Source organism: Nerophis lumbriciformis, linkage group LG04, assembly GCF_033978685.3.
Source record: "Nerophis lumbriciformis linkage group LG04, RoL_Nlum_v2.1, whole genome shotgun sequence".
In the NCBI taxonomy this organism is placed as follows: Eukaryota; Metazoa; Chordata; class Actinopteri; order Syngnathiformes; family Syngnathidae; genus Nerophis; species Nerophis lumbriciformis.
This window is the reverse complement of record NC_084551.2, coordinates 56,175,001-56,202,676: the sequence shown is the minus strand read 5'-3', so window position 1 is coordinate 56,202,676 and position 27,676 is coordinate 56,175,001. Positions and strand designations below refer to the sequence as shown.

The 27,676-nt window shown below is 41.6% G+C and overlaps 1 protein-coding gene across 1 annotated transcript in view; it reads left to right on the top strand.

Annotated features, from left to right (window-relative positions):
* Positions 1-8,436: 8,436 nt before the first annotated feature.
* The window catches only part of shisa7a (shisa family member 7a), a 21,276-nt gene continuing 2,036 nt past the window's right edge, over positions 8,437-27,676 (top strand). The window contains exons 1-6 of the mRNA XM_061957667.2: positions 8,437-8,599; positions 19,753-21,141; positions 22,302-22,456; positions 22,552-22,617; positions 25,541-25,726; positions 25,821-27,676. The exon at positions 25,821-27,676 is cut by the window's right edge and continues 2,036 nt beyond it. Of these exons, the coding sequence (XP_061813651.2) occupies positions 20,504-21,141; positions 22,302-22,456; positions 22,552-22,617; positions 25,541-25,726; positions 25,821-26,827 (2,052 nt within the window). The 5' untranslated portion in view covers positions 8,437-8,599; positions 19,753-20,503 and the 3' untranslated portion in view covers positions 26,828-27,676. The remainder of the gene's footprint in view (positions 8,600-19,752; positions 21,142-22,301; positions 22,457-22,551; positions 22,618-25,540; positions 25,727-25,820) is intronic.

Genomic DNA, 27,676 nt, shown 5'->3' with positions numbered 1-27,676 from the left:
AAAAAAATTAATCAATTCAGAATCGTATTTAAAAAAATAAAATAAAAAATTATTGCACATTTCTCTCAAACTTTGAATCGATTCAGAATCGGAATATGTTTTTACATTTTTTATTTTGCACATTTTCCTTAAAATGTAAAAAAAAATCAATTCAGACTACAAATAACATTTTTAAAAATGTGTAATTTTCCCTTTAAAAAACAATTCACAATCGGATTAAAATAAACTGTGAATCGATCCAGAATCGTAATATTTTTTTAATTTATTATTTAGCACATTTTTCCTTAATTTTTTTTTTACATCAATTCTGACTAGGAATTAAAAACAAAAAAAATTGTTTTACTTTAAAACTATGAATCCATTCAGAATTTGCTTACTTCTTTGTTGCACATTTTTCTTCATTTCTTTTTAATCAATTCAGAATCGGAACAAATTAAATTGCACATTTTCTTTAAAAAAATTTAAATTAAAAAAATAATCATTTTAGAATCCGCATACTTTTTTTCCTTTTTAAAAAAATACCCAATTCAGAATTTGAATGTTATTCTAAAAATCACACATTTTTCTTGAAAACTCTGAATCGATTCAGAATCTGAAGATTAATTTTTTTTTTTTTACTATTTTGCGCATTTTCCTTAATTTATTTTAAAATCAGTTCAGACTAGGGGGAAAAAAAAGTTTCACATTTTCCTTAAACTATGAATCGATTCTGAATTGGAATATATTTTTTTATTTTGCACATTTTCTTTAAAATGCTTTTAAATCAAGAAAGACTAGGAATAACATTTAAAAAATGTTTCACATTTTTCTCAAACTGAATTGATTCAGAATCGGAATAAAATAATTTTTTTAAATTGCGCATTTCCTTTACAAACTATGAAACGATTTAGAACCGGCATACTTTTAGTTTTTTTGCACATTTTCCTTTTTTCAAAAATACCCAAATCAGAATCTGAAATTTTTGTTTTAAAATTGCGCATTTTTCTCGAATCTCTGAATCGATTCAGAATCAGAATATTTTTTTTTTCTATTTTGCACATTTTCCTTAATTTATTTTAAAACCAATTCAGACTAGGAATAAAAAAAAATAGTTTCATATTTTTCTCGAGTACTATGAATCGATACAGATACTTGTTTTTTTGCACATTTTCCCTTTAGAAACAAAAAAATTCATTAGCATCGCTTTCAAATTAAAAAAAAATTGCACATTTCTCTCAAACTATGAATCGATTCACAATCAGATTATGTTTTTGTATTTATTTTTTTTGCACATTTTCCTTGAAGAAAAAAAATCAATTCAGACTAGGAATAACATTTAAAAAATGTTTCACATTTTTCACATTCAGAATACTTTTTTTTTTTATGCACATTTTCCCTTTTCAAAAAAATAAATCTAATCAGAATCAGATTAAAATAAAAATTATTGCGCAATTCTCTCAAACTATGAATCGATTCAGAATCAGAGGTTTTTTTTAAATGTATTTTGCACATTTTCCGTAACTTTTTTTTTTTTAACTTCAATTCAGACTGGGAATAAAAAACATGTTTCAAATTTTTTCTTTAAAACTATTAATCGATTCAGAATTTGGTTACTTGTTTTTTGCACATTTTCCTTTTTTCAAAAATACCCAATTCAGAATCTGAATATTATTCAATAAATTGCACATTTGTCTTGAAAACTCTGAATCGATTCAGAATCTGAAGTTGTTTTCTTTTTTCTTTTTACTATTTTGCACATTTTCCTTAATTTATTTTCAGTCTAGGAAAAACAAAAATGTTTCACATTTTCCTAACTATGATTCGATTCAGAATCGGAATGTTTTTTTATTTTGCACATTTAAAAAAAATGTTTTAAAATCAATTCAAACGAGAAATAACATTTAAACATTTTTTCAAATTTTTCTCAAACTGAATCGATTCAGAATCAGAATATTTTCTTAATTATTTAGCACATTTACTCGGTTTTTTTTTGCACATTTTCCCTTTTCAAAAAAAAAATCAAATCAGAATCGAATTAAAATTAAATATGATTGCGCAATTCTCTTAAACTATGAATCGATTCAGAATCAGAATATTGTTTTAATTTATTATTTAGCACATTTGCCTTATTATTATTTTTTTTTTTACACTGTTCAGACTAGGAATAAAAAACATGTTTCAATTTTTTTCTTTAAAACTATTAATCGATTCAGAATTTGGTTACCTGTTTTTTGCACACTTTTTTTCGTTGTTTTTTTAATCTATTTCAAATTGTAAAAACTTTTTTTTTTTAATTAATTGCGCATTTTCTTTGAAAACTATGAATTGATTTAGAATCGGAATCATTTTCATTTTATTTTTTGCACATTTTCCTTTTAAAAAAAAATACCCAATTCAGAATCTGAATATTATTCTAAAAATTGCACTTTTTCTTTTTTTTACTATTTTGCACATTTTCAGACTAGGGATAAAAAAAAAGTTTTGCGCAATTCTCTCAAACTATGAATCTATTCAGAATTGGAATTTTTTTAAAGTGATTATTTTGCACATTTTCTTTAACTTTTTTTTTTTTTTTTTTACATCAATTCAGACTAGGAATAAAAAACATGTTAAAAATGTTTTCTTTAAGACTAATAATCGATTTGGAATTTGGTTATTTGTTTTTTGCACATTTTTCTTCATTGTTTTTTTAATCAATTTAGAGTTGTAAAAACAAAAAATAACTATCAAATGGGATGGAAAAGTGTACTGCTAACCATAGAAGAGGAAGTATGTGATGCCTACCAATAAAACATTTATGTGAAGATGTTGCTATGGCGACCCCGACTCCTTCCGGTCATGCAATGCTGACACCTAGTGGCCCTTTTGAAGCACTGCAGCGTTGGTTTGCAGGCTAAAAGAAGCCAGTTTCACTTCTGCTGTTTTTTGGGATCCGCTGCCAGTCAAATGTCCTCTATATGACAACTGTGCTGTTTTTAAGGATCCAACGCAAACAGGATCGTCAAAGATCCTCTGTGGCAGGAACGCTGTGCTGTTTTTAAGGATCCACCGCTAACGCGCGTGTAAAAAGATCTTCCACAAAGTTACAGCAACACTCTGCTGTTTTTGTTTTTTCCGAGGATCATCTGCAAATAGCCCTTCTCGATGTCACAGGAATAATCTGCTGTTTTTAAGGATCATCTGCAAAAACACCTGTCAAATAACCTTTATATGACAGGAATGCTCTGCTGTTTTTAGGGATTATCTGTAAAAATGCTTGTTAAATATCTTCTATGTTACAGGAACAATCTGCTGTTTTTAGGGATCATTGCAAAAAACGCTTGTCCAAGATTCTTTATGTGACAGGAACACTGCTGTTTTTAAGGATCATCTGCAAAAACACTAGTCAAATAACCTTTATATGACAGGAATACTCTGTTGTTTTTAGGGATTATCTGCAAAAATGCTTGTTAAATATCTTTTATGTTTCAGGAACAATCTGCTGTTTTTAGGGATTATCTGCAAAAATGCTTGTTAAATATCTTCTATGTATCTGCTGTTTTTAGGGATCGTTGCAAAAAACGCTTGTCCAAGATTCTTTATGTGACAGGAACACTGCTGTTTTTAAGAATCATCTGCAAAAACAGTTGTTAAAATTCCTTTATATGACAGAAATACTCTGCTGTTTTTAATGGTCATCTGCCAAAACAGTTGTTAAAATTCCTTTATATGACAAAAATACTCTGCTGTTTTTAGGGATCGTCTGCAAAAACAGTTGTTAAAATTCCTTTATATGACAGGAATACTATGCTGTTTTTAAGAATCATCTGCAAGAGGAGTTGTTAAAATTTCTTTATATGACAGAAATACCTTGCTGTTTTTAAGGATTGTCTGCAGAAATGCTTGTTATATATCTTTTATGTTACAGGAACAATCTGCTGTTTTTAGAGATCGTTGCAAAAAACGCTTGTCCAAGATTCTTAATGTGACAGGAACACTGCTGTTTTTAAGGATCATCTGCAAGAACAGTTGTTAAAATTCCTTCGTATGACAGAAATGTTCTGCTGTTTTTAAGGATCGTCTGCAAAAACACTTGTCAAAAATCCTTTATATGACAGGAATACTCTGCAATTTTTAGGGATTGTCTGCAAAATGCTCATCAAAGATCCTCTATGTGACAGGAACACTGCTGTTTCTTTCAACCACCTGCAATTGTGCTAGTCAAAGATCCTCAGTGTGACTGGTGAACTCTGCTGTTTTTTAAGGATCCAATGCAGACAGATCCTCTATGTGGCAGGACCACTGTGTTGTTCTTAAGGATCCACCGCAAAAGTGCATGTAAAAAGATCTTCACAAAGTTACAGCAACACTCTGCTGTCTTTGTTTTTTTTTCGTGGATTGTCCGCAAAAGCACTTCTCTATGTTACGGGAATATTCTGCTGTTTTTAAGGATTGCCTGCGAAAAAGCTTGTCAAAGATCCTCTACGTTGCAGGAACAATCTACTGTTTTTAGAATCCACTGCAAAAATGTTTAACAAAGATCCTCTATGTGAAAGAAACACAACTGTTTTTAGGGATTGTCTGCAAAAACACTGGTTAAATATCTTCTATGTTGCAGAATCAATACGCTGTTTTTAAGGATTGTCTGCCGAGACGCTTGTCAAAGATCCTCTATGTGACAGGAACACTGCTGTTTTTAGGATCATCTTAAAACCACTCGTCAAAATGTCTTTATACGACAGGGATACGCTGCTGTTTTTAAGGATTGTCTGCAAGAACGCTTGTCAAAGATCCTCTATTTTACAGGAACAATCGGCTGTTTTTAAGGATGCACTGCAAAAATGCTTGTCAAAAAAAATTGGCTGTTTTTAAGGATCATCTGCAAGACACTTGTCAAAAATCCTTTATATGACAGGAATACTCTGCTGTTTTTAGGGATTGTCTGTAAAAATGCTTGTTAAATATCTTCTATATTACAGAACCAATCTGCTGTTTTTAGGGATTGTTGCAAAAAACGCTTGTCAAAGATCATTTATATGACAGGAACACTACTGTTTTTAGGGATAGTCTGCAAAAACTGTTGTTAAAATTCCTCTATATGACAGAAATACTGTTTTTACGGATTGTGTGCTAAAGTTCATATAAATGACTGTTTTTAAGAACATGTTGTTTGTGGCTGTTTTTAACACGGTGAAAAAACTTAAAGTGCTGTTTTTAAGGATCGTCTGCGAAAAACACTTAAAGCGCTGTTTTTAAGGATCGTCTACGAAAAACACTAAAGAGCTGTTTTTAGGGATAGTCTGTGAAAAACACTTTATAGAGCTGTTTTTCAGGATCGACTGCGAAAAACACTTAAAGCGCTGTTTTTAAGGATTGTCTGCGAAAAACACTAAAAAGCTGTTTTTAGGCATTGTCTGCGAAAAACACTTAAAGCGCTATTTTTAAGGATCGTCTGCAAAAAACACTTAAAGCGCTGTTTTTAAGGATGGTCTACGGAAAACACTAAAGAGCTGTTTTTAAGGATCGTCTGCAGAAAACATTTTAAAGAGCTGTTTTTAGGGATCGTCGGCAAAAACACTAAAGAGCTGTTTTTATGGATCGTCTTGTGAAAAAAACCTTAAAGGGCTGTTTTTAAGGATTATCTGCAAAAAACAATGCGCTTTTTTTTAAGGATCGTCTGTGACAACTCTTGTCAAAGATCTTTTGTATGACAGGAACACACTGCTATTTCTGGGAACCTACACTGCATAAGGTCCTCAAAGATCCTCTTTGATACAAAACCCCTAAAGCGCTTTTCAAGGATCGTCTACAAAACGGCTGGTCAAAGATCTTCTATGTTGGAGGAACATTCTGTTGTTTTTAAGGATCAGCTGCAAAAATGGTTATCAAATATTCTATTGGACAGGAATGAATTGCTATTTTTGAGACCATAAACTTGCAAAAGCTCTTCAAAGATCCTTTATGTTACAGAAACCCTACAGCTGTTTTTAGGGATAGTCTACAAAAACGCCTGTCAAAGATCCTCTATGTGACAGGAACACTGCTGTTTTCAAGGGTTGGCTGCAAAACTCTTGTCAACATTCTTATGTATGACAGGAACAGCCTGCTATTTTTGAGAAGCTACGCTGCAAAAACTCTTCAAATATGTTACATAAACGCAAAAGCTGTTTTTAAGGATTGTCTGCAAAAACGCTGGGAAAATATTTTATGTATCACAGCTGTCAAAGATCCTATATGTGACAGGAGGACCAGTAAAATATATATTTCTGGTAGTTGTGATGTTTTTAAGGATCCCTTCTAGTCAAAGATCCTCTATGTTACAGGAGGACCAGTAGAAGATCCTACATTTCTGATAGATGTGTTGTTTTTTAGAATCCACTTGAGTCCAAGATCCTCTATGTGACAAGAGGCCCAGTAAAATATTCTATAGTTTTGACAGGGGTGCTGTTTTTACGGATGCACTGTAGTCAAAGATCCTCTGTGTGACAGGAGGCCCAGTAAAAAAATTATATATTTCTGATAGCTGTGCTGTTTTTAAGGATCCACAGTAGTCAAAGATCCTCTATGTGACAGGAGGCCCAGTAAAAGATCCTATAGTTTGGACGGAGGTACTGTTTTTAAGCAACCACTGTAGTCAAAGATCCTCTATGTGACAGGAGGCCCAGTAAAAGTTCCTATATTCCTGACAGGGGTGCTGTTTTTAAGGATCCATTGCAGTCAAAGATCCTCTACGTGACAGGAGGACAATTAAACGATCCTAAATTTCTGACAAGGGTGCTGTTTTTAAGCAACCACTGTAGTCAAAGATCCTCAATGTGACATGAAGACCAGTAAAAGATCCTATACTTCTAATAGCTGTGCTGTTTTTAAGGATCTACTGTTGTCAAAGATCCTCGATGCGACAGGTAGACCAGTAAAAGATCCTATATTTATGATAGCTGTGCTATTTTTAAGGATCCACTGTAGTCAAAGACCCTCTGTGTGACAGGAGGCCCAGTAAAAAATTATATATTTCTGATAGCTGTGCTGTTTTTAAGGATCCACAGTAGTCAAAGATCCTCTATGCAACAGGAAGACCAGTAAAAGATCCTATGTTTCTGATAGCTGTGCTGTTTTTAAGTGAAGTGAAGTGAATTATATTTATATTTATATAGCGCTTTTCTCTAGTGACTCAAAGCGCTTTACATAGTGAAACCCAATAATATCTAAGTTACATTTAAACCAGTGTGGGTGGCACTGGGAGCAGGTGAGTAAAGTGTCTTGCCCAAAGACACAACGGCAGTAACTAGGATGGCGGACGCGGGGATCGAACCTGCAACCCTCAAGTTACTGGCACGGCCGCTCTACCAACCGAGCTATACCGCCCCAAGACCAGTAAAAGATCCTATATTTCTGATAGCAGTGCTGTTTTTAAGGATCCACAGTAGTCAAAGATCCTCTATGCGACAGGAAGACCAGTAAAAGATCCTATGTTTCTGATAGCTGTGCTGTTTTTAAGGATCCACAGTAGTCAAAGATCCTCTATGTGACAAGAGGCCCAGTAAAAATTCCTATTTTCCTGACAGGGGTGCTGTTTTTAAGGATCTATTGCAGTCAAAGATCCTCTACGTGACAGGAGGACAATTAAACGATCCTAAATTTCTGACAAGGGTGCTGTTTTTAAGCAACCACTGTAGTCAAAGATCCTCTATGTGACATGAAGACCAGTAAAAGATCCTATATTTCTAATAGCTGTGCTGTTTTTAAGGATCCACAGTAGTCCAAGATCCTCTACGCGACAGGAGGCCCAGGGGCGCCGCGTTACGCCACCTATCGCACTGCAAAGATCCTCTACGTGCGAGGAGACGTCAGGAAGGTTCTACGGCTGGAACTTTTGTGCCACTTTGGAGGTTCCCAGCCTGGCGGGCGCACAGAAAACGAGTCGGAGCGGAACTCACACACACATACACACACACACACGATCTTTGCATTCACAAAACCTCCTCCGATGGTGAACAAGATTCGTGTTTTCACTTTTATTTTGCACTAAACACCCCCCCCCCCCCCCTTCCTTCCTCCGGTTTCATCGCTTTCATAATTGCCACCAACATAATGACACTGTTGCCGTGGCAACCGTGTCTCTATGCTAACCCCCCATCCTCCCCTCCTCCCGCCCCCTCCTCTCGCATAAAGAAGCGAGACGTGGCCGCCCGCACTTGCGCCAATCAAAGCCCCCCTCCCTCCCCCCCGCCCAAGCAAGATCCCCCCTCCCGCGCGCGTGCACGTGACGGTGATGAGGACGACGAGGACGCGGATCTAATCAGTGTGACGTCACGGGAGAGGAAGAAGACGAAAAGTTGGTCCTGAATGGTTCGAGAACATCTCGTCTGCTGCCCCCCCACCCCCCCCCCCTCTCTCTCTCTCTCTCTCTCTCTCTCTCTCTCTCTCTCTCTCTCTCTCTCTCTCTCTCTCTCCCCGCGCGCGCGCGTTGCCGGACCACCAAGAAACGTGCACGAGGACGATGGAGACCGGCGACACTTTGTGAATCGCTCCCGTGGATCTCATCATCATCGTCGTCTTCTTCATCATCATCATCATCATCATCGCCAGGTCCAACAACAACAACAACAGGTTGGTGAGACTCCAGCCTGCAGAGAAGCAGGTAAGACGCACCATCATTATTATTATTGTTATTATTAACAGTTCTCGCTAACTTTACGGAGGTGTTGCGCATTCCATTAAAATAAAAAAATAAAAATCGCGCGCGTGCATGAGGAGAATAACGCCGGCGAGGATCCTCCCACGCACGCGGAGCAGCGTGCGAGTCACCCCCCTCCCTTCCACCCCCCCTGCAAGAATCCGTGGGGGTTTAAAAAAAAAAAAAAACATTAATTATGAAAAACTTACGCGTTTTCTCCCACTTGTTGCGAGGCGCGCGCACACGCACTTTTTATTTTTTTATTTTTTTCCCCCAAACTGGCGCATATTGTGCGCGCGCAGCGACGCTATTCCGAGAGAGAGAGTTGAGCCCACGCGCGTGGAGGAGAAGAAGGGGCGACGAATTTAAAAGTCGTAAATCGGGACAAGCGGTAGGAAAGGGATGGCTGGAAATCGGAATTATTTTTATGCGTTGGAACATTGCGTGCGCGCCACACGCAATGTGGCGGCGCGCGCACGCGGTGCATGTGTTGCACGCGTTGCTGAGTGCGGGACAAATGTGCCTGTTCCACCCGCCCACGCACGCACACGCACGCACACGCACGCACGCCGCCCTCCCACTCACGGTGGTCTTTGCGTCCGCACTTCTTGATGTGCGGCTCCGCTGCTCCTTTTTTTACCCACAAAGCACCGCTTCACCGTCCAATCACTCTGACGCGTTCTTGCTTGTTCTTGACGTATTTCTTCTAGTTTCCACATTACTGCACAACCATCCTTCTAATAATTATTATTATTCTTAATTAATAGTTCTTAACATTTCAGTAATAATTTTCTTCTTAACATTGCAATATAATTATTGTGATTACTAACTAATTAGTACCTAAAGTTCAAACTGCTGTAGAAATATTGTATCTTTTTTTATTATTATTTCTATTAATTCATTTATTATTATTATATTTCATTAATATTATTTTCCACATTTTTTTTTTACATTTTTCAGGCCAACATTTTTACATTTTCCAGATTTTTTTAAATATGAAAAAAACACATCATTTACATGAAATACATTTTAGTAATAATTTTCTTCTTAACATTCTGTTAGAATTACTTTGATTATTATTAATTAATTAAGTATTATTACTTCCGAGTGACAAAATATTTAAACTGCTGTAAAAATGTTTTTTTTTTAAATTATAAATTCCCCTAATTAATTAATTATGATTATTATTATTTTACACATGTTTAAATATTTTTAGGGCATTATTTTACATTGCTCAACAGTTTTTTTTGTTGTTATTTTTACATAAAATACATTTCAGGAATAATTTTCTTGTTATCTATTATAAATACCTAAACAGCTGTAAAAAAAAACCAAAAAAACAATCGTATATATTTTTATGTTTAATAATTTATTTGTTATCCATCCATCCATTCTCTACCGCCTGTCCCTTTTGGGGTCACAGGGGGTGCTGGAGCCTATCTCAGCTACAATCGGGCGGAAGGCGGGGTACACCCTGGACAAGTCACCACCTCATCGCAGGGCCAACACAGATAGACAGACAACATTCACACTCACATTCACATACTAGGGACCATTTAGTATTGCCAATCAACCTATCCCCAGGTGCATGTCTTTGGAGGTGGGAGGGGCCTATCCCCAGGTGCATGTCTTTGGAGGTGGGAGGGGCCTATCCCCAGGTGCATGTCTTTGGAGGTGGGAGGAAGCTGGAGTACCCGGGGAGAACATGCATGCAAACTCCACACAGAAAGATCCCAAGCCCGGGATTGAACCCAGGACTGCTCAAGACCTTCGTATTGTGAGGCACATGCATTAACCCCTGTTACACCGTGCTGCTGATATTTCGTTATCATTATTATTATTTTACAAGTGAACATTTTTACATTGTTCCAGATTTTTTTAAATCTAAAAAAAATAAATAACATGAAATACATTTTAGTAATCATTTTCTTCTTAACATTCTGTTAGAATTATTTTTGATTATTATTAAATAAGTATTATTACTTCCGAGTGACAAAATATTTAAACTGCTGTAAAAATGTTTTTTTTAAATTTATAAATTCCCATAATTAATTAATTATGATTATTATTATTTTACACATGTTTAAATATTTTTAGGCCATTATTTTACATTGCTCAACTTTTAATTTTTTTTTTTTTTTACATAAAATACATTTCAGGAATAATTTTCTTCTTATCTATTATAAATACTTAAACAGCTGTAAAAAAAAAACAGTCCTATTCATTTTAATTTCTTATAATTTATTTGTTATTATCATATTTCGTTATCTTTATTATTATTTTACATGTTTTCTTTAATTTTAGAGCCAACATATTTACATTTTCCCACAGTTATTTTTTAATGGAAGAAAAACATAATTTACATGAAAGACATTTCAGTCATAATTTCTTTATATTATTGTATTATAACTATTATGTTTATTATTAATTAATTTAGTATTATTGATACCTGATGACAAAATATTTAAACAGCTGTAAAAAAAATAATATATTTTTTACATTATTTATTTTACTATTATTATATTTCATCATTAATATTGTTATTATTTAGTTATGGCTTTGTTTATATATATATATATATATATATATATATATATATATATATATATATATATATATATATATATATATATATATATATATGTTATTTATCATTTATATATATATATATATATATATATATATATATATATATATATATATATATATATATATATATATATATATATATATAGATATATATAAATGATAAATTATATATATGTCTTATATTTTACAGGCCAATATTTTTACATTACTACATAGGTTTTTTTAAGCGCAAACATAATTTATATTAAACACATTTCAATAATATTCTTGTATTATTATAATTCCTATGACTATTATTAATTATTTAATAAATATTCAATTATTATTTAAATAATTAATTAATTATTAGTTATTACTACATAAATAAAACAAACTGTAAACTGCTGTTAATAACAATAATGTATTATTATTTAATTTATTAATATTATATTTCATTATTATTATTATAAATAGTTCTCACAGTGTGAAGGCCAAGATGTGTTTACATTGCTCCATTTTTTATTATCAATTAACCCAAAGCGTAATTACATAAACAATTCTTCTTCTTCTTCTTCTCCTTCTTTTTCTAGTTCTTCTTCTTTTTCTTCTTCTTCATTTGAATAATTATTACTCTTGCTGATTACAAAGTAAACTCATAATTCTAGGACAAATAATTAACACATTATTTTACGTTTTGGGTCAATTCGAGGACCTTTTGGGTCAACCGAAGGACCTTTTGGGCCACTTAAAGGACCTTTTGGTCCAATCTAAGGACAGTTTGGTCCAATCGAAGGACTGTTTGGTCCAATGGAAGCACCTTTTGGGCCAACCAAATGACCTTTTGGGCCACTAAAAAGACCTTTTGGGCCAATTACAGACCGTTTGGTCCAAAATAAGGACCGTTTGGTCCAATATAAGGACCGTTTGGTCCAATCGAAGGACCGTTCGGTCCAATCGAAGGACCTTTTCGGCCACTTAAAAGACCTTTTGGGCCAATCTAAGGCCCGTTTGGTCCAATATAAGGACTGTTTGGTTCTATCGAAGGACCTCTTGGGCCAATCAAAGGACCTTTTGGGCCACTTAAAAGACCTTTTTGTCCAATCGAAGGACCGTTTGGGCCACATAAAAGACCTTTTGGGCGTATCTAAGGACCGTTTGGTCAAATATAAGGGCCGTTTGGTCCAATCGAAGGACCGAACGGTCCAATCGAAGGACCGAACGGTCCAATCTAAAGACCTTTTTGGGCCACTTAAAAGACCTTTTGGGCCAATCTAAGGACCGTTTGGTCCAATCGAAGGACTGTTTGGTCCAATCGAAGGACCTTTTGGGCCATTTAAAAGACCTTTTAGTCCAATCTAAGGACCGTTTGGTCCAATCAAAGGATCTTTTGGGCCAATCGAAAGACCTTTTGGGCCAATCGAAGGACTGTTTGGTCCAATTGAAGGACCTTTTGGGTCAACCGAAGGACCTTTTGGGCCACTTAAAGGACCTTTTGGGCCAATCTAAGGACAGTTTGGTCCAATGAAAGGACCATTTGGGCCAATCGAAGGACCTTTTGGGCCAATCGAAGGACCTTTTGGGCCACTTAAAAGACCTTTTGCGTCAATCTAAGGACCGTTTGGTCCGATATAAGGACCGTTTGGTCCGATATAAGGACCATTTGGTCCAATATAAGGACCGTTTGGTCCAATCAAAGGACCTTTTGGTCCAACCGAAGGACCTTTTGGTCCAATCGAAGGACCTTTTGGGCCACTTAAAAGACCTTTTGGGCCAATCTAAGGACCGTTTGGTCCGACATAAGGACCGTTTGTTCCAACATAAGGATTGTTTGGTCCAATCGAAGGACCTTTTGGTCCAACCGAAGGACCGTTTGGTCCAATCGAAGGACCGTTTGGTCCAATCGAAAGGACCTTTTGGGCCACTTAAAAGACCTTTTGGGCGTATCTAAGGACCGTTTGGTCAAATATAAGGACCGTTTGGTCCAATCGAAGGACCGTTTAATCCAATCAAAGGACCGTTCGGTCCAATCTAAGGACCTTTTTGGGCCACTTAAAAGACCTTTTGGTCCAATCTAAGGACCGTTTGGTCCAATCGAAGGACCTTTTGGGCCACTTAAAAGACCCTTTGGTCCAATCTAAGGACCGTTTGGTCCAATGGAAGGACCTTTTGGGCCAATCGAAGGACCTTTTGGGCCAATCGAAAGACCTTTTCGGCCACTTAAAAGACCTTTTGGGCCAATGTAAGGGCCGTTTGGTCCAACATAAGGACCGTTTGTTCCAACATAAGGACCGTTTGGTTCAATCGAAGGACCGTTTGGTCCAATCGAAGGACCGAACGGTCCAATCGAAGGACCTTTTGGGCCCCATAAAAGACCTGTTGGGCCAATCTAAGGACCGTTTGGTCCAATGGAAGGACCTTTTGGGCCAATGGAAGGACCTTTTGGGCCAATCGAAGGACCTTTTCGGCCACTTAAAAGACCTTTTGGGCCAATCTAAGGGCCGTTTGGTCTAACATAAGGACCGTTTGTTCCAACATAAGGACCGTTTGGTTCAATCGAAGGACCGTTTGGTCCAATCAAAGGACCGAACGGTCCAATCGAAGGACCTTTTGGGCCCCATAAAAGACCTGTTGGGCCAATCTAAGGACCGTTTGGTCCAATCGAAGGACTGTTTGGTCCAATGGAAGGACCTTTTGGGCCACTTAAAAGACCTTTTGGTCCAATTTAAGGACCGTTTGGTCCAATCAAAGGACTGTTTGGGCCAATCGAAGGACCTTTTGGGCCACTTAAAAGACCTTTTAGTCCAATATAAGGACCGTTTGGTCCAATCAAAGGATCTTTTGGGCCACTTAAAAGACCTTTTGGGCGTATCTAAGGACCGTTTGGTCAAATATAAGGACCGTTTGGTCCAATCGAAGGACCTTTTGGGCCACTTAAAAGACCTTTTGGGCCACTTAAAAGACCTTTTAGTCCAATCTAAGGACCGTTTGGTCCAGTCAAAGGATCTTTTGGGCCAATCGAAAGACCTTTTGGGCCAATCGAAGGACTGTTTGGTCCAATTGAAGGACCTTTTGGGTCAACCGAAGGACCTTTTGGGCCACTTAAAGGACCTTTTGGGCCATTCTAAGGACAGTTTGGTCCAATGGAAGGACCATTTGGGCCAATCGAAGGACCTTTTGGGCCAATCGAAGGACCTTTTGGGTCACTTAAAAGACCTTTTGCGTCAATCTAAGGACCGTTTGGTCCGATATAAGGACCGTTTGGTCCGATATAAGGACCATTTGGTCCAATATAAGGACCGTTTGGTCCAATCAAAGGACCTTTTGGTCCAACCGAAGGACCTTTTGGTCCAATCGAAGGACAGTTTGGTCCAATCGAAGGACCTTTTGGGCCACTTAAAAGACCTTTTGGGCCAATCTAAGGACCGTTTGGTCCGACATAAGGACCGTTTGTTCCAACATAAGGATTGTTTGGTCCAATCGAAGGACCTTTTGGTCCAACCGAAGGACCGTTTGGTCCAATCGAAGGACCGTTTGGTCCAATCGAAAGGACCTTTTGGGCCACTTAAAAGACCTTTTGGGCGTATCTAAGGACCGTTTGGTCAAATATAAGGACCGTTTGGTCCAATCGAAGGACCGTTTAATCCAATCAAAGGACCGTTCGGTCCAATCTAAGGACCTTTTTGGGCCACTTAAAAGACCTTTTGGTCCAATCTAAGGACCGTTTGGTCCAATCGAAGGACCTTTTGGGCCACTTAAAAGACCCTTTGGTCCAATCTAAGGACCGTTTGGTCCAATGGAAGGACCTTTTGGGCCAATCGAAGGACCTTTTGGGCCAATCGAAGGACCTTTTCGGCCACTTAAAAGACCTTTTGGGCCAATCTAAGGGCCGTTTGGTCCAACATAAGGACCGTTTGTTCCAACATAAGGACCGTTTGGTTCAATCGAAGGACCGTTTGGTCCAATCAAAGGACCGAACGGTCCAATCGAAGGACCTTTTGGGCCCCATAAAAGACCTGTTGGGCCAATCTAAGGACCGTTTGGTCCAATCTAAGGACCGTTTGGTCCAATCGAAGGACTGTTTGGTCCAATGGAAGGACCTTTTGGGCCACTTAAAAGACCTTTTGGTCCAATTTAAGGACCGTTTGGTCCAATCAAAGGACTGTTTGGGCCAATCGAAGGACCTTTTGGGCCACTTAAAAGACTTTTTAGTCCAATCTAAGGACCGTTTGGTCCAATCAAAGGATCTTTTGGGCCACTTAAAAGACCTTTTGGGCGTATCTAAGGACCGTTTGGTCAAATATAAGGACCGTTTGGTCCAATCGAAGGACCGAACGGTCCAATCTAAAGACCTTTTTGGGCCACTTAAAAGACCTTTTGGGCCAATCTAAGGACCGTTTGGTCCAATCAAAGGACTGTTTGGTCCAATCGAAGGACCTTTTGGGCCATTTAAAAGACCTTTTAGTCCAATCTAAGGACCGTTTGGTCCAATCAAAGGATCTTTTGGGCCAATCGAAAGACCTTTTGGGCCAATCGAAGGACTGTTTGGTCCAATTGAAGGACCTTTTGGGTCAACCGAAGGACCTTTTGGGCCACTTAAAGGACCTTTTGGGCCAATCTAAGGACAGTTTGGTCCGAAATAAGGACCGTTTGGTCCGATATAAGGACCTTTTGGTCCAACATAAGGACCGTTTGGTCCAATCAAAGGACCTTTTGGTCCAATCGAAGGACAGTTTGGTCCAATCGAAGGACCTTTTGGGCCAATCTAAGGACCGTTTGGTCCGACATAAGGACCGTTTGTTCCAACATAAGGATTGTTTGGTCCAATCGAAGGACCTTTTGGTCCAACCGAAGGACCGTTTGGTCCAATCGAAGGACCGTTTGGTCCAATCAAAAGGACCTTTTGGGCCACTTAAAAGACCTTTTGGGCGTATCTAAGGACCGTTTGGTCAAATATAAGGACCGTTTGGTCCAATCGAAGGACCGTTTAATCCAATCAAAGGACCGTTCGGTCCAATCTAAGGACCTTTTTGGGCCACTTACAAGACCTTTTGGTCCAATCTAAGGACCGACTGGTCCAATCGAAGGATCTTTTGGGCCAATCGAAGGACCTTTGGGCCAATTAAAAGACCTTTTGGGCCAGTCTTAGGACCGTTTGGTCCAATCGAAGGACCTTTTGGGCCACTTAAAAGACCCTTTGGTCCAATCTAAGGACCGTTTGGTCCAATGGAAGGACCTTTTGGGCCAATCGAAGGACCTTTTGGGCCAATCGAAGGACCTTTTTGGCCACTTAAAAGACCTTTTGGGCCAACCTAAGGGCCGTTTGGTCCAACATAAGGACCGTTTGTTGCAACATAAGGACCGTTTGGTTCAATCGAAGGACGGTTTGGTCCAATCGAAGGACCGAACGGTCCAATCGAAGGACCTTTTGGGCCCCATAAAAGACCTGTTGGGCCAATCTAAGGACCGTTTGGTCCAATCTAAGGACGGTTTGGTCCAATCGAAGGACCGAACGGTCCAATCGAAGGACCTTTTGGGCCCCATAAAAGACCTGTTGGGCCAATCTAAGGACTGTTTGGTCCAATCGAAGGACCTTTTGGGCCACTTAAAAGACCTTTTGGTCCAATTTAAGGACCGTTTGGTCCAATCAAAGGACCGTTTGGGCCAATGGAAGGACCTTTGGGCCAATTAAAAGACCTTTTGGGCCCATCTTAGGACCGTTTGGTCCAATCGAAGGACCGTTTGGTCCTATTGAAGGACCGTTTGGTCTAATCGAAGGACCTTTTGGGACACTCAAAATACCTTTTGGGCCAGTCTAAGGACCGTTTGGTCCAATTGAACGACTGTTTGGTCCAATCGAAGGACCTTTTGGGCCACTTAAAAGACCCTTTGGTCCAATCTAAGGACCGTTTGGTCCAATGGAAGGACCGTTTGGTCCAATGGAAGGACCGTTTGGTCCAATGGAAGGACCTTTTGGGCCAATCGAAGGACCTTTTGGGCCACTTAAAAGACCTTTTGGGCCAATCTAAGGACCGTTTGGTCCAACATAAGGACCGTTTGGTCCAACATAAGGACCGTTTGGTCCAACATAAGGACCGTTTGGTCCAACATAAGGACCGTTTGGTCCAATCGAAGGACCGTTCGGTCCAATCGAAGGATCTTTTGGGCCAATTCAAAGACCTTTTGAGCCAACATAAGGACCGTTTGGTCCAATCGAAGGACCGTTCGGTCCAATCGAAGGACCTTTTGGGCCACTTCAAAGACCTTTTGGTCCAATCTAAGGACCGTTTGGTCCAATCGAAGGACTGTTCGGTCCAATCGAAGGATCTTTTGGGCCACTTAATAGAACCTTTTGGGCCAATTTATGGACCGTTTGGTCCAATCGAAGGACTGTTTGGTCCAATCGAAGGACTTTTTGGGCCAACGGAGGGATCTTTTGGGCCACTTAAAAGACCTTTTGGGTCAATCTAAGGACCGTTTGGTCCAATGTAAGGACCGTTTGGTCCAATCGAAGGACCTTTTGGGCCACTTAATAGAACCTTTTGGACCAATTTAAGGACCTTTTGGGCTATTTGAAGGACCCTTTTGGGCCACTAAAAACACCCTTTGGGCCAATCACAGACTTGTTTGGTCCAATATAAGGACCGTTTGGTCCAATATAAGGACTGTTTGGTCCAATCGAAGGACTTTTTGGGCCACTTAAAAGACCTTTTGGGTCAATCTAAGGACCGTTTGGTCCAATATAAGGACCGTTTGGTCCAATCGAAGGACCTTTTGGGCCACTTAATAGAACCTTTTGGGCCAATTTAAGGACAGTTTGATCCAATCAAAGGACTGTTTGGTCCAATCAAAGTACTTTTTGGGCCAACGGAGGGACCTTTTGGGCCACTTAAAAGAACTTTTGGTCCAATTTAAGGACCTTTTGGGCTATTTGAAGGACCCTTTTGGGCCACTAAAAAGACCTTTTGGGCAAATCACAGACTTGTTTGGTCCAATATAAGGACCGTTTGGTCCAATATAAGGACCGTTTGGTCCAATCTAAGGACCGTTCGGTCCAATCAAAGGACCTTTTGCGCCACTTAAAAGACCTTTTGGGCCAATCTAAGGACCGTTTGGTCTAATATAAGGATCGTTTGGTCCAATCGAAGGACTGTTTGGTCCAATCGAAGGACCTTTTGGGCCACTTAAAAGACCTTTTGGGTCAATCTGAGGACCGTTTGGTCCAATATAAGGACCGTTTGGTCCAATCGAAGGACTGTTCGGTCCAATCGAAGGACCTTTTGGGCCACTTAATAGAACGTTTTGGGCCAATATAAGGACCGTTTGGTCCAATCGAAGGACTGTTTGGTCCAATCGAAGGACCTCTTGGGCCAATCAAAGGACTTTTAGGCCACTTAAAAGACCTTTTGGTCCAATCTAAGGACCGTTTGGTCCAATCGAAGGAGCTTTTGGGCCACTTAAAAGACCTCTTGGGCCAAACAAAGGATCGTTTGGGCCACTTAAAAGACCTTTTGGTCCAATCGAAGGACCGTTCGGTCCAATCAAAGGACCTTTTGCGCCACTTAAAAGACATTTTGGGCCAATCTAAGGACCGTTTGGTCTAATATAAGGACCGTTTGATCCAATCGAAGGACTGTTTGGTCCAATCGAAGGACCTCTTGGGTCAATCGAAGGACCTTTTGGGCCACTTAAAAGACCTTTTGGGTCAATCTAAGGACCGTTTGGTCCAATATAAGGACCGTTTGGTCCAATCGAAGGACTGTTCGGTCCAATCGAAGGACCTTTTGGGCCACTTAACAGAACCTTATGGGCCAATTTAAGGACTGTTTGGTCCAATCGAAGGACCTCTTGGGCCAAACGAAGGACCTTTTAGGCCACTTAAAAGACCTTTTGGTCCAATCTAAGGACCTTTTGGTCCAATCAAAGGATCGTTTGGGCCACTTAAAAGACCTTTTGGTCCAATCGAAGGACCTTTTGGGCCACTTAAAAGACCTTTTGGGCCAATCTAAGAACCGTTTGGTCCAATATAAGGACCGTTTGGTCCAATCGAAGGACCTCTTGGGCCAATCGAAGGACCTTTTGGTCCAATCGAAGGACCTTTTGGGCCACTTAAAAGACTTTTTGGGCCAATCTAAGGACCGTTTGGTCCAATATAAGGACCGTTTGGTCCAATCGAAGGACTGTTTAGTCCAATCGAAGGACTGTTTGGTCCAATCGAAGGATCTCTTGGGCCAATCAAAGGACCTTTTGGTCCAATCGAAGGACCTTTTGGGCCACTTAAAAGACCTTTTGGGCCAATCTCAGGACCGTTTGGTCCAATATAAGGACCGTTTGGTCCAATCGAAGGACCGTTTGGTCTAATCGAAGGACCGTTCGGTCCAATCGAAGGACCTTTTGGGTCACTTAAAAGACCTTTTGGGCCAATCTAAGGACCGTTTGGTCCAATCGAAGAATCTTTTGGGCCACTTAAAAGACCTTTTGGTCCAATGAAAGGTCCCTTAATTGTAAATGTCCATAAAGGTGCCATAAAAAGTGTCTCCTGTGTGTTGCAGATGTGTTCCATGGTCTTCTCTGGCGAGACGTGAGCGCGTAGAAGAAGAATCCAAACTGTTTTGTCTCTTTTTGCACTTTCTGCCCCCACTTGCCCCCCTTCCATACGTGCCTACGCATATTTGTGATAATTTCATGTAATTATCATTTCTCCTCCTGACACAAAAACCTTCTCACACAAAAGTGATGGAGGTCCCGCCTTAAATGGCACATTTGGCGAAGGCGAGCTCGCACCGTAGGCCAGGGCTCACCCCGTCCTTCACTTCCTGTCTTGGCCCCTGGCTGCCAACCACTTCCTGTCTTGGCCCCTGGCTGCCAACCACTTCCTGTCTTGGCCCCTGGCTGCCAGGCCCCTCGCACCTGAATGCCTCGCGGCGAGCACAGTATGCCTAACGAGGAGGCGTGTCCACAAGGGCGGCGTGATTACGAGTGCCTCCTCTGAATGTTCCCCAGGAGGAACACGCCTTCACCTTCAGTTCCGCCGTCAGCCCAGGAATGTAGGAGGACCCAGAAGTGCTCCCAAGACTTTTTGCTGCATGCTTTGAAGGGGCAAGAATACTGCCACCTGCTGGACAAGATCTTGGTCAGGAGTTATTGACATTATGAGGCACTTTTGGGCGCCTGAATCTGTTCTCAGTGGTCTCCTGGTGCGTCACGCTCCTCCCTGACTGGGACCGCAAAAACCTTTCCAAGCCATAAAACCTTTGGGTGACCAAATCCTCAAGAACTGCACGGAGTCTTCACCATGTCAGAATGACGCTCGCTGCCAATCTCCGACTCCTCGCCCTCCTCTCTCTCCTCGCCGCCCACATCCCCGCCGCCGCCCCGGACCCCGCCCCGACCCCGCCCGCCTCTCGCTCCAGGAGCAGGGCCAACCCCCCTGAGAGAGTCCCGGAGGAGGCGCCACCCCGAGCGGCGGCCCAGGTCATGTTCCCCAAGAACGTGACCTCGGCCGAGGCGCTGGCGCCCCCGCTGGGCGCAGCCCAGGTGTCCCCACGCCTGATGGACGTGTGGATGGACGTGTGCCAGGGCTACTACGACGTGATGGGACAGTTTGACAGCGCCTTCAACTGCTCCAAGGACACCTACATCTACTGCTGCGGGACCTGCCACTACCGCTTCTGCTGCCCGGACCGGAACCGGCAGCTGAAGCAGGACAGCTGCAAGAACTACGACTCCCCCGAGTGGGCCAAGACCGATTCCCCCGCTTTGGTTCTGGAGGATGAGCCGGGCTCCGACCCGGACGTGGACCCCCTGAGGCAGCAGAGCCACTACACGGGCTTCGTGATCGGGGGCGTGGTGGTGTTCATGGTGGCCGTGGCCGTGGGTATCAAGGTGGTCTTCAACAAGGTGCAACAGGAAGCCCACCAGCGAGACCTCAACATGCCCAGGTGACCTTTCACACACATTTCGGACTTCCTGCTGTGCAACCAAATAGTTCTCTTAGTCGTCGGCTGGGAGAGATTCTATGTAGCAGATGCTAGCAACGGTAGCATAGCTGTGTGAGCTACATGCTAACACCCGCATTTTAACAGAAACATCATGTTAGGTTAGCATATTTGCTGGCATTTTAACAGAATTACATGCTAGGTTAGCATCTTTGCTGGCATTTTGATAGAAACACCATGCTAGGTTAGCATCTTTGCTGGCATTTTAACAGAAACATCATGTTAGGTTAGCATATTTGCTAGTATTTTAACAGAAACATCATGCTAGGTTAGCATCTTTGCTGGCATTTTAACAGAAACATGCTAGGTTAGTATCTTTGCTAGAACTGTAACAGAAACATCATGTTTGGTTAGCATCTTTGCTAGAACTGTAACAGAAACATCATGCTAGGTTAGCGTCTGCTGGAATTGTAACAGAAACATCATGTTAGGTTAGCATCTTTGCTAGAACTGTAACAGAAACATCATGCTAGGTTAGCGTCTTTGCTAGAATTGTAACAGAAACATCATGTTAGGTTAGCATCTTTGCTGGCATTTTGATAGAAACACCATGCTAGGTTAGCATATTTGCTAGTATTTTAACAGAGACATCATGCTAGATTATCATTTTTGCTAGAACTGTAACAGAAACACCATGCTAGGTTAGCATATTTGCTAGCATTTTAACAGAAACATCATGCTAGGTTAGCATTTTTGCTAGAACTGTAACAGAAACACCATGTTAGGTTAGCATATTTGCTAGCATTTTGATAGAAACACCATGCTAGGTTAGCATCTTTGCTAGAACTGTAACAGAAACATCATGCTAGGTTAGCATCTTTGCTAGAATTGTAACAGAAACATCATGTTAGGTTAGCATCTTTGCTGGCATTTTGATAGAAACACCATGCTAGGTTGGCATATTTGCTAGCATTTTAACAGAAACATCATGCTAGATTAGCATTTTTGCTAGAACTGTAACAGAAACACCATGTTAGGTTAGCATATTTGCTAGCATTTTGATAGAAACACCATGCTAGGTTAGCATCTTTGCAAGCATTTGAACATAAACATCATGCTAGGTTAGCGTTTGCGTCTCTCTTGACACCATGGCCTGTGTCCAGGGCCCTGGTGGACATGTTGCGACACCAGTCCAGTCCGGTCCAGCAGGACGAGAGGAACAACAGCCTGGCCTTGGCTGTGGGGGACGGCCAGGGGACGCTGGGCAGAGCTCCTAAGAACCTCTACACCTCGGGACTGCCGAGCAAGGACAACCGACGTGAGCGAGTCTTTTTGTTTATTACGCCGGCGCTATCAGTTGTGAACAACATGGAGGCATCCACTCATTAAAAACCTTTTCATTTTTGAGGGCAGTGGGGAATGTTCAGCACAACTTCATCCACTCGTCAGGATCCAGCCCCAAACACACGGCGACCATCGGTAAGGCCCACTTTAAAATCGCGTTAGCATGCTAATATGCTAATATGCTAATTCAGTGCTTCTCAAATAGCGGCTTTGGGACACAAAACGTTTAACAAACTCAGAAATGACAAAAAATGAAAAATAAATAATGAAGAATTGTAATATCTGAAGTTGATCTAAAGACTAAAAAATAGAAAGTAAAAAAAATTAAATAATATTTGACTTATTGTTAACACTTTCATGACTGAGGCCTTTTTGGGTCCCCAGGACCTTTAGTGTGATTTATTTTTGAAAAGCCTGTCTTTGCTCAAAAAATAATAATAAATTAAAATCAATGTTGTTATGAATTATTGATCTATTTAAGGCTCCAATTACTTTACATCAGTGGTTCTCAAACTTTTTTTGTCATCCCCCACTTTGGACAAGGGGGAGTTTTCAAGCCCCACCTGCCCCCATCGCCCCAACAGAACGCTAATGCCAAGCTTAACATTTTCAAATTTATTGAACATCAAGTAACATCAAGTTGTATACATTCAAACTCAATAACATAACATAACATCAAGTTCAATAATAAATAAAATAACTGTGCAGCTGTGGTATAACTTGCATCAAGTTCAATAATAAATAAAATAACTAAGGATGACTGACACCAGGTCTATTGCAGCGGGGAGAATGAGCTGCTCAGCAATTGTGTGAGGTGTCATGTACTGTTTTGTCATGTCCGAGCCACCGTAGCATGTGTTCAGTGTGTGACGTCACGGGAGGGAGGGAGAGTTTGGACTCTCGAAGTTGTTAATAAACGGGAGCGATCCGAGGCATTGAGTTGAAACGTGTTGCCTGATTATTATTAAATTAAGACACCTAAATAAGCACATAGGTGAAACCGAGGACATAACATGTGTTTTTTTGCATTGTGCAATTCTGTATGCAACTCTATATGAAGCCATTTGAGCGTTACTGTTTACTGATGTAGCTTTTACCATGCGCTTCTCCTGTTGACGGTACTCTGTCAGTTTTCTTTGAAAGAAATCAAGTGGCTTATTGACGTGATTGGGGTGTGTGGTCTCGAGGTGTCTCTTTAATTTGTTGGGTCTCATGCTGTCTGCTGCTAGCGCTTTTAGACACAGAACACACAGGGGTCTCTCCTCTGCCTCCACCACCACTGCCGTGAATCCAAGAGCAAGATACCCTTCATCATATTTTCTTTTCGGTTGGCTTTATGGTTGATTAGGCCCGTCAGATTTTTGTTTTTCTGCAGGCGCTGGCTCTGGCTCTGGTTCGACGACCTTTGAGGTGCCAGTCACAAATGTATCCATTTTGTGTAATTGTGGTCCACACATTAGCCTGCTACCCATCCGCGCGAAAGTTTGATCCGCTTAGCCCCGCCCCCATTAGTTACTGTTGCTATGTCTGTCAAACTTTCGCTCCTACCGAAAAATGTAAAGCCTACAGGAAAAATAAGTAATTTACATTTATTTATATAGCGGATTCCACAGACAGAATCACAAAGTGATTTACAGTGTGTATAGAAAATGAAAGCATAGTAAAAAAAAAAAAATCTAAGAATATAATTTAAAAAAAAATAATTAAAGTGAAATGTCCTCCCGTTCCTCGCGCCCCACCTGTCATGTCTCTATTCCCCACCAGTGGGGCGCGCCCCACACTTTGAGAAACGCTGCTTTACATCAAATATTCCACTTTGAAATATTTTTTGGGGTGAAGATAATGAATATTTTGTGTGTTTGTCATTTAAAAAACAAAGTTTCGTTTGACAAAAATGGTATAAATAACCAAGAAAAAAAAATTATAATGAAAAATTATAATATCTGAAGTTAATCTAGACACTAAAGCATTGAAAGTAAAAAAATAAAATAATATTTTACTTATTTTTAACACTTCCATGACTGAGGCCTTTTTGGGTCTTCAGGACCTTTAGTGTGATTTATTTTTTAAAAGCCTGTTGTTGCTCAAAAAATAATAATACATCAAAATCAATGTTGTTGAATTATTGATCTATTTAAGGCTCCAATTACTTCACATCTAATATTCTACTTTAAAATATATATATACTGTATATATATTGGGGGGGGGGTATTGCATATTTTGTGTTTGTTGTCTAAAAACCAAGGTTTTCTTTGACAAAGAGCAAAAAACATGAAAAAAAACAACTCTGATAACTGATGGATGGATCTGAATTTTAAGTAAAGATTCAATCGTTGAAAGCAAAGTAAAAAAAAAAAAAGTATGACTTATTTTTTACACTTTTATGAGTGGGACCCTTTTGGGTCCACAAGACCTTTAGTGTCGCTTTTTTTTGGTAAAACCTGTCATTGCTCAAAAATAAATACTAAATTAATATCAATGTTGTTATGAATTATTGATCTATTTAAGGCTCCAATTACTTGACATCAAATATTACACTTTAGGATATGTTTTAGGAACGATTTTGTGTTTTTTGCAATTAAAAAAACAAGAGTTTCGTTGACAAAAATGGGAGAACATTTTTTTTTGAAAGATATTTGACTTCATTTCGACAAATAGATCTTGAGATGATCTGGATCAGTGGTTCTCAAACTTTGGTCACCAAGTAGCGCCTCAGGAAACACGCGTCTCTCCAAGTAATGACTCACATTAAAGTACAGTAGCGTAGTAGACAAAGTATTCGTTAAAAACAAAGCAGAGGTTTTATTTAACAAGTATGTTCAATATTTTTGGTCACTGTAGCATTACACACACGGTTTGAACAGTCACACTGTGTTGGAATATTTCATGAAGTGATTCTTTGGTGCACCACAAGAGGGAGCCTGCGTACCACTGGTCTGAGAGAGACATGTAAACAAAGACAGCGATGATATCGCAGTCGATCCAAGATGTCCGCAAATGAAACTCTGCTGCTCCACGATCTAACGCCTTGGTTCTTGTGTCCCGTGTGGTCTGGCAGAACGCACGCCTCGCATGAACAACGCTCAGCTGGCGGCGGGGGGCACCCTGCTCTCCAGCAAGCACAACAACACCAAGTCCCAGCCCGCCTTCCACCACTCGCTGCACAACCTCGCTCAGCTGCCGCCTTCCTACGAGAGCGCCACCAAGCCGGAACTCAACAGATACTCCTCGCTCAAGCGGCTCGGTAAGTGCCCGGCGAGGACTAATGTCCCCCCCCCGGTCTCCCCACCACTCTTGACCCCCTGCAGCAAGTCAGAGAAATGTGCTTTGGCTTTCAGAAAAAGGTCTGGACGAGTACTCGTCTGGGTACTGCACCACCAAGCGGCGCCCGCACACCGCCCAGCCGGCACTTCAGTCCTCCCAGCACCACCTCCACTGGGGCGGGGACTACACCCTCGGCGGGAGAGGCACTCTCCCCAGGCATGCCGCTCGACCCTGGATCCCGCCGCCGCCCTGTGGCATGCCGGCTTCGCCCACCCCCAATCCGTACCCGCTGGACCCCCCGGAGCCCCAGTATAACCCCAATTACGACACCCTCTCCAAACCTGCGCGGAAGGTGAAGTCCACCGACCAGCTGCTCAACATGGGGGACGTCCCCGGTAACACGGGAACCTTGTCCCGCATGTCCAAGAACCAGCAGCACCAGTACTACAAAGCCATGGCCGCCTCTGGTAAGAACTCCAACACACAGACACTTACCCGCAAGACCCAGGACAGGCAGGACAGGCAGGACAGGCAGGACAGGCAAGACAGGCAAGACAGGCAAGACAGGCAGGACAGGCAAGACAGGCAGGACAGGCAGGAACGGTTGCTCATGTCCCCAGACCACTTGGAGGAGAGGATGGGCGGGATAGGGGTGGTCGACCCGTACGCCCACACAGGAGGGGGCGGCGTCCCCACCTTGCCTCGCCAGCAGAAGGCCCAGTCCCAGCAGAACGTGTGCGCCACGCCCTCTCTGGACCGCCACCACATGATCAAGATGAACTCTCACCCGACCTCCGGCAGGGAGCAGGAGAGGAACCCAGGCATGAGCGGCCACATTGCCGGGGGGATGGGCTGGGCAGGGGAGATGCCCGGGGCGGCGGGCGTAGTCATGGGGACGGGAACGCTGGGGGGCCACAGCGCCAGGAGGATGGCCTTCGCGGCTAAGCGGCAGAACACCATCGAGCAGCTGCACTTCATCCCGGGAGGGGGCGGTGGCAGCGGCGGCGGGGGATCGGGGGCCGGTGGCGGGGGAGGCAGTCAGGGGATCCGGACGGGGAGCAAAAACGAGGTGACGGTGTGAGCGCACCAAGCCAGAAGATGGACAGCTGCTAGAAGTAGAGTTCTTGTGACGAGGTTTAGGCTCTTCTAATTAGTGTAGTGACAGCCACCAATCACGGAGCACCTTTGTGACCACATCAGCCATATTTTCTACGTGAACACGCCATTCTTTGCCATATGTACGGTACGTACCCACACATGTACCGTACGTACCCACACAGCAGTGCCGTTACTCGCACCGAGTGGTCGGGAGGAACAAAGCTTGTACACTCGACGCTTTTTGAGAAGGAAAAAGCACTCAGGAGCCATATTAGATAAGAGACATATAAATACACCAACGGACTGACGGAGGGAGGGAGACCACGTGGGTCCTCGTCTCACCGAGCGCAGCCGACTAGTCGCCGGCCAGCCCTCGCCCACACCCATTAATTACAGAGACAGAGCTCGTGGGTGAGCAGCAAGACCGGATCCGTCTGACTGAAGACTTTTTGGACTTTGTGGGAGGTAGAGCCTGTGGACGCCCACCGGGACGCCCACCGGTCTGACGTTGCCTCCTTCGCCCCATGTGACCTTAGTCCGCCGGTGGGTGGCGGGGGAAGAGGAGGTCTCACCGCCCTATTTGAAGCGTCTCCCGCACGGGCTACCAAATATCCAATAGCCATGATTCTCCTTAACGACTTCTTTGACGTTCTGTTCAATTCTAAACTCAGCACAAGGTTGCACGTAGACCCCCGACGCGCCCTGCCAAGCCATTTTCACGGAGATACAAAGAGGAAGCTGGTCTGACAATCACCCGGAGAAGAAGGGAGGCCCTTTCCAGAAGGTCCCCCTGGCACCCGCTCTATCATAGACGCTACGGGTGTGACTCTTT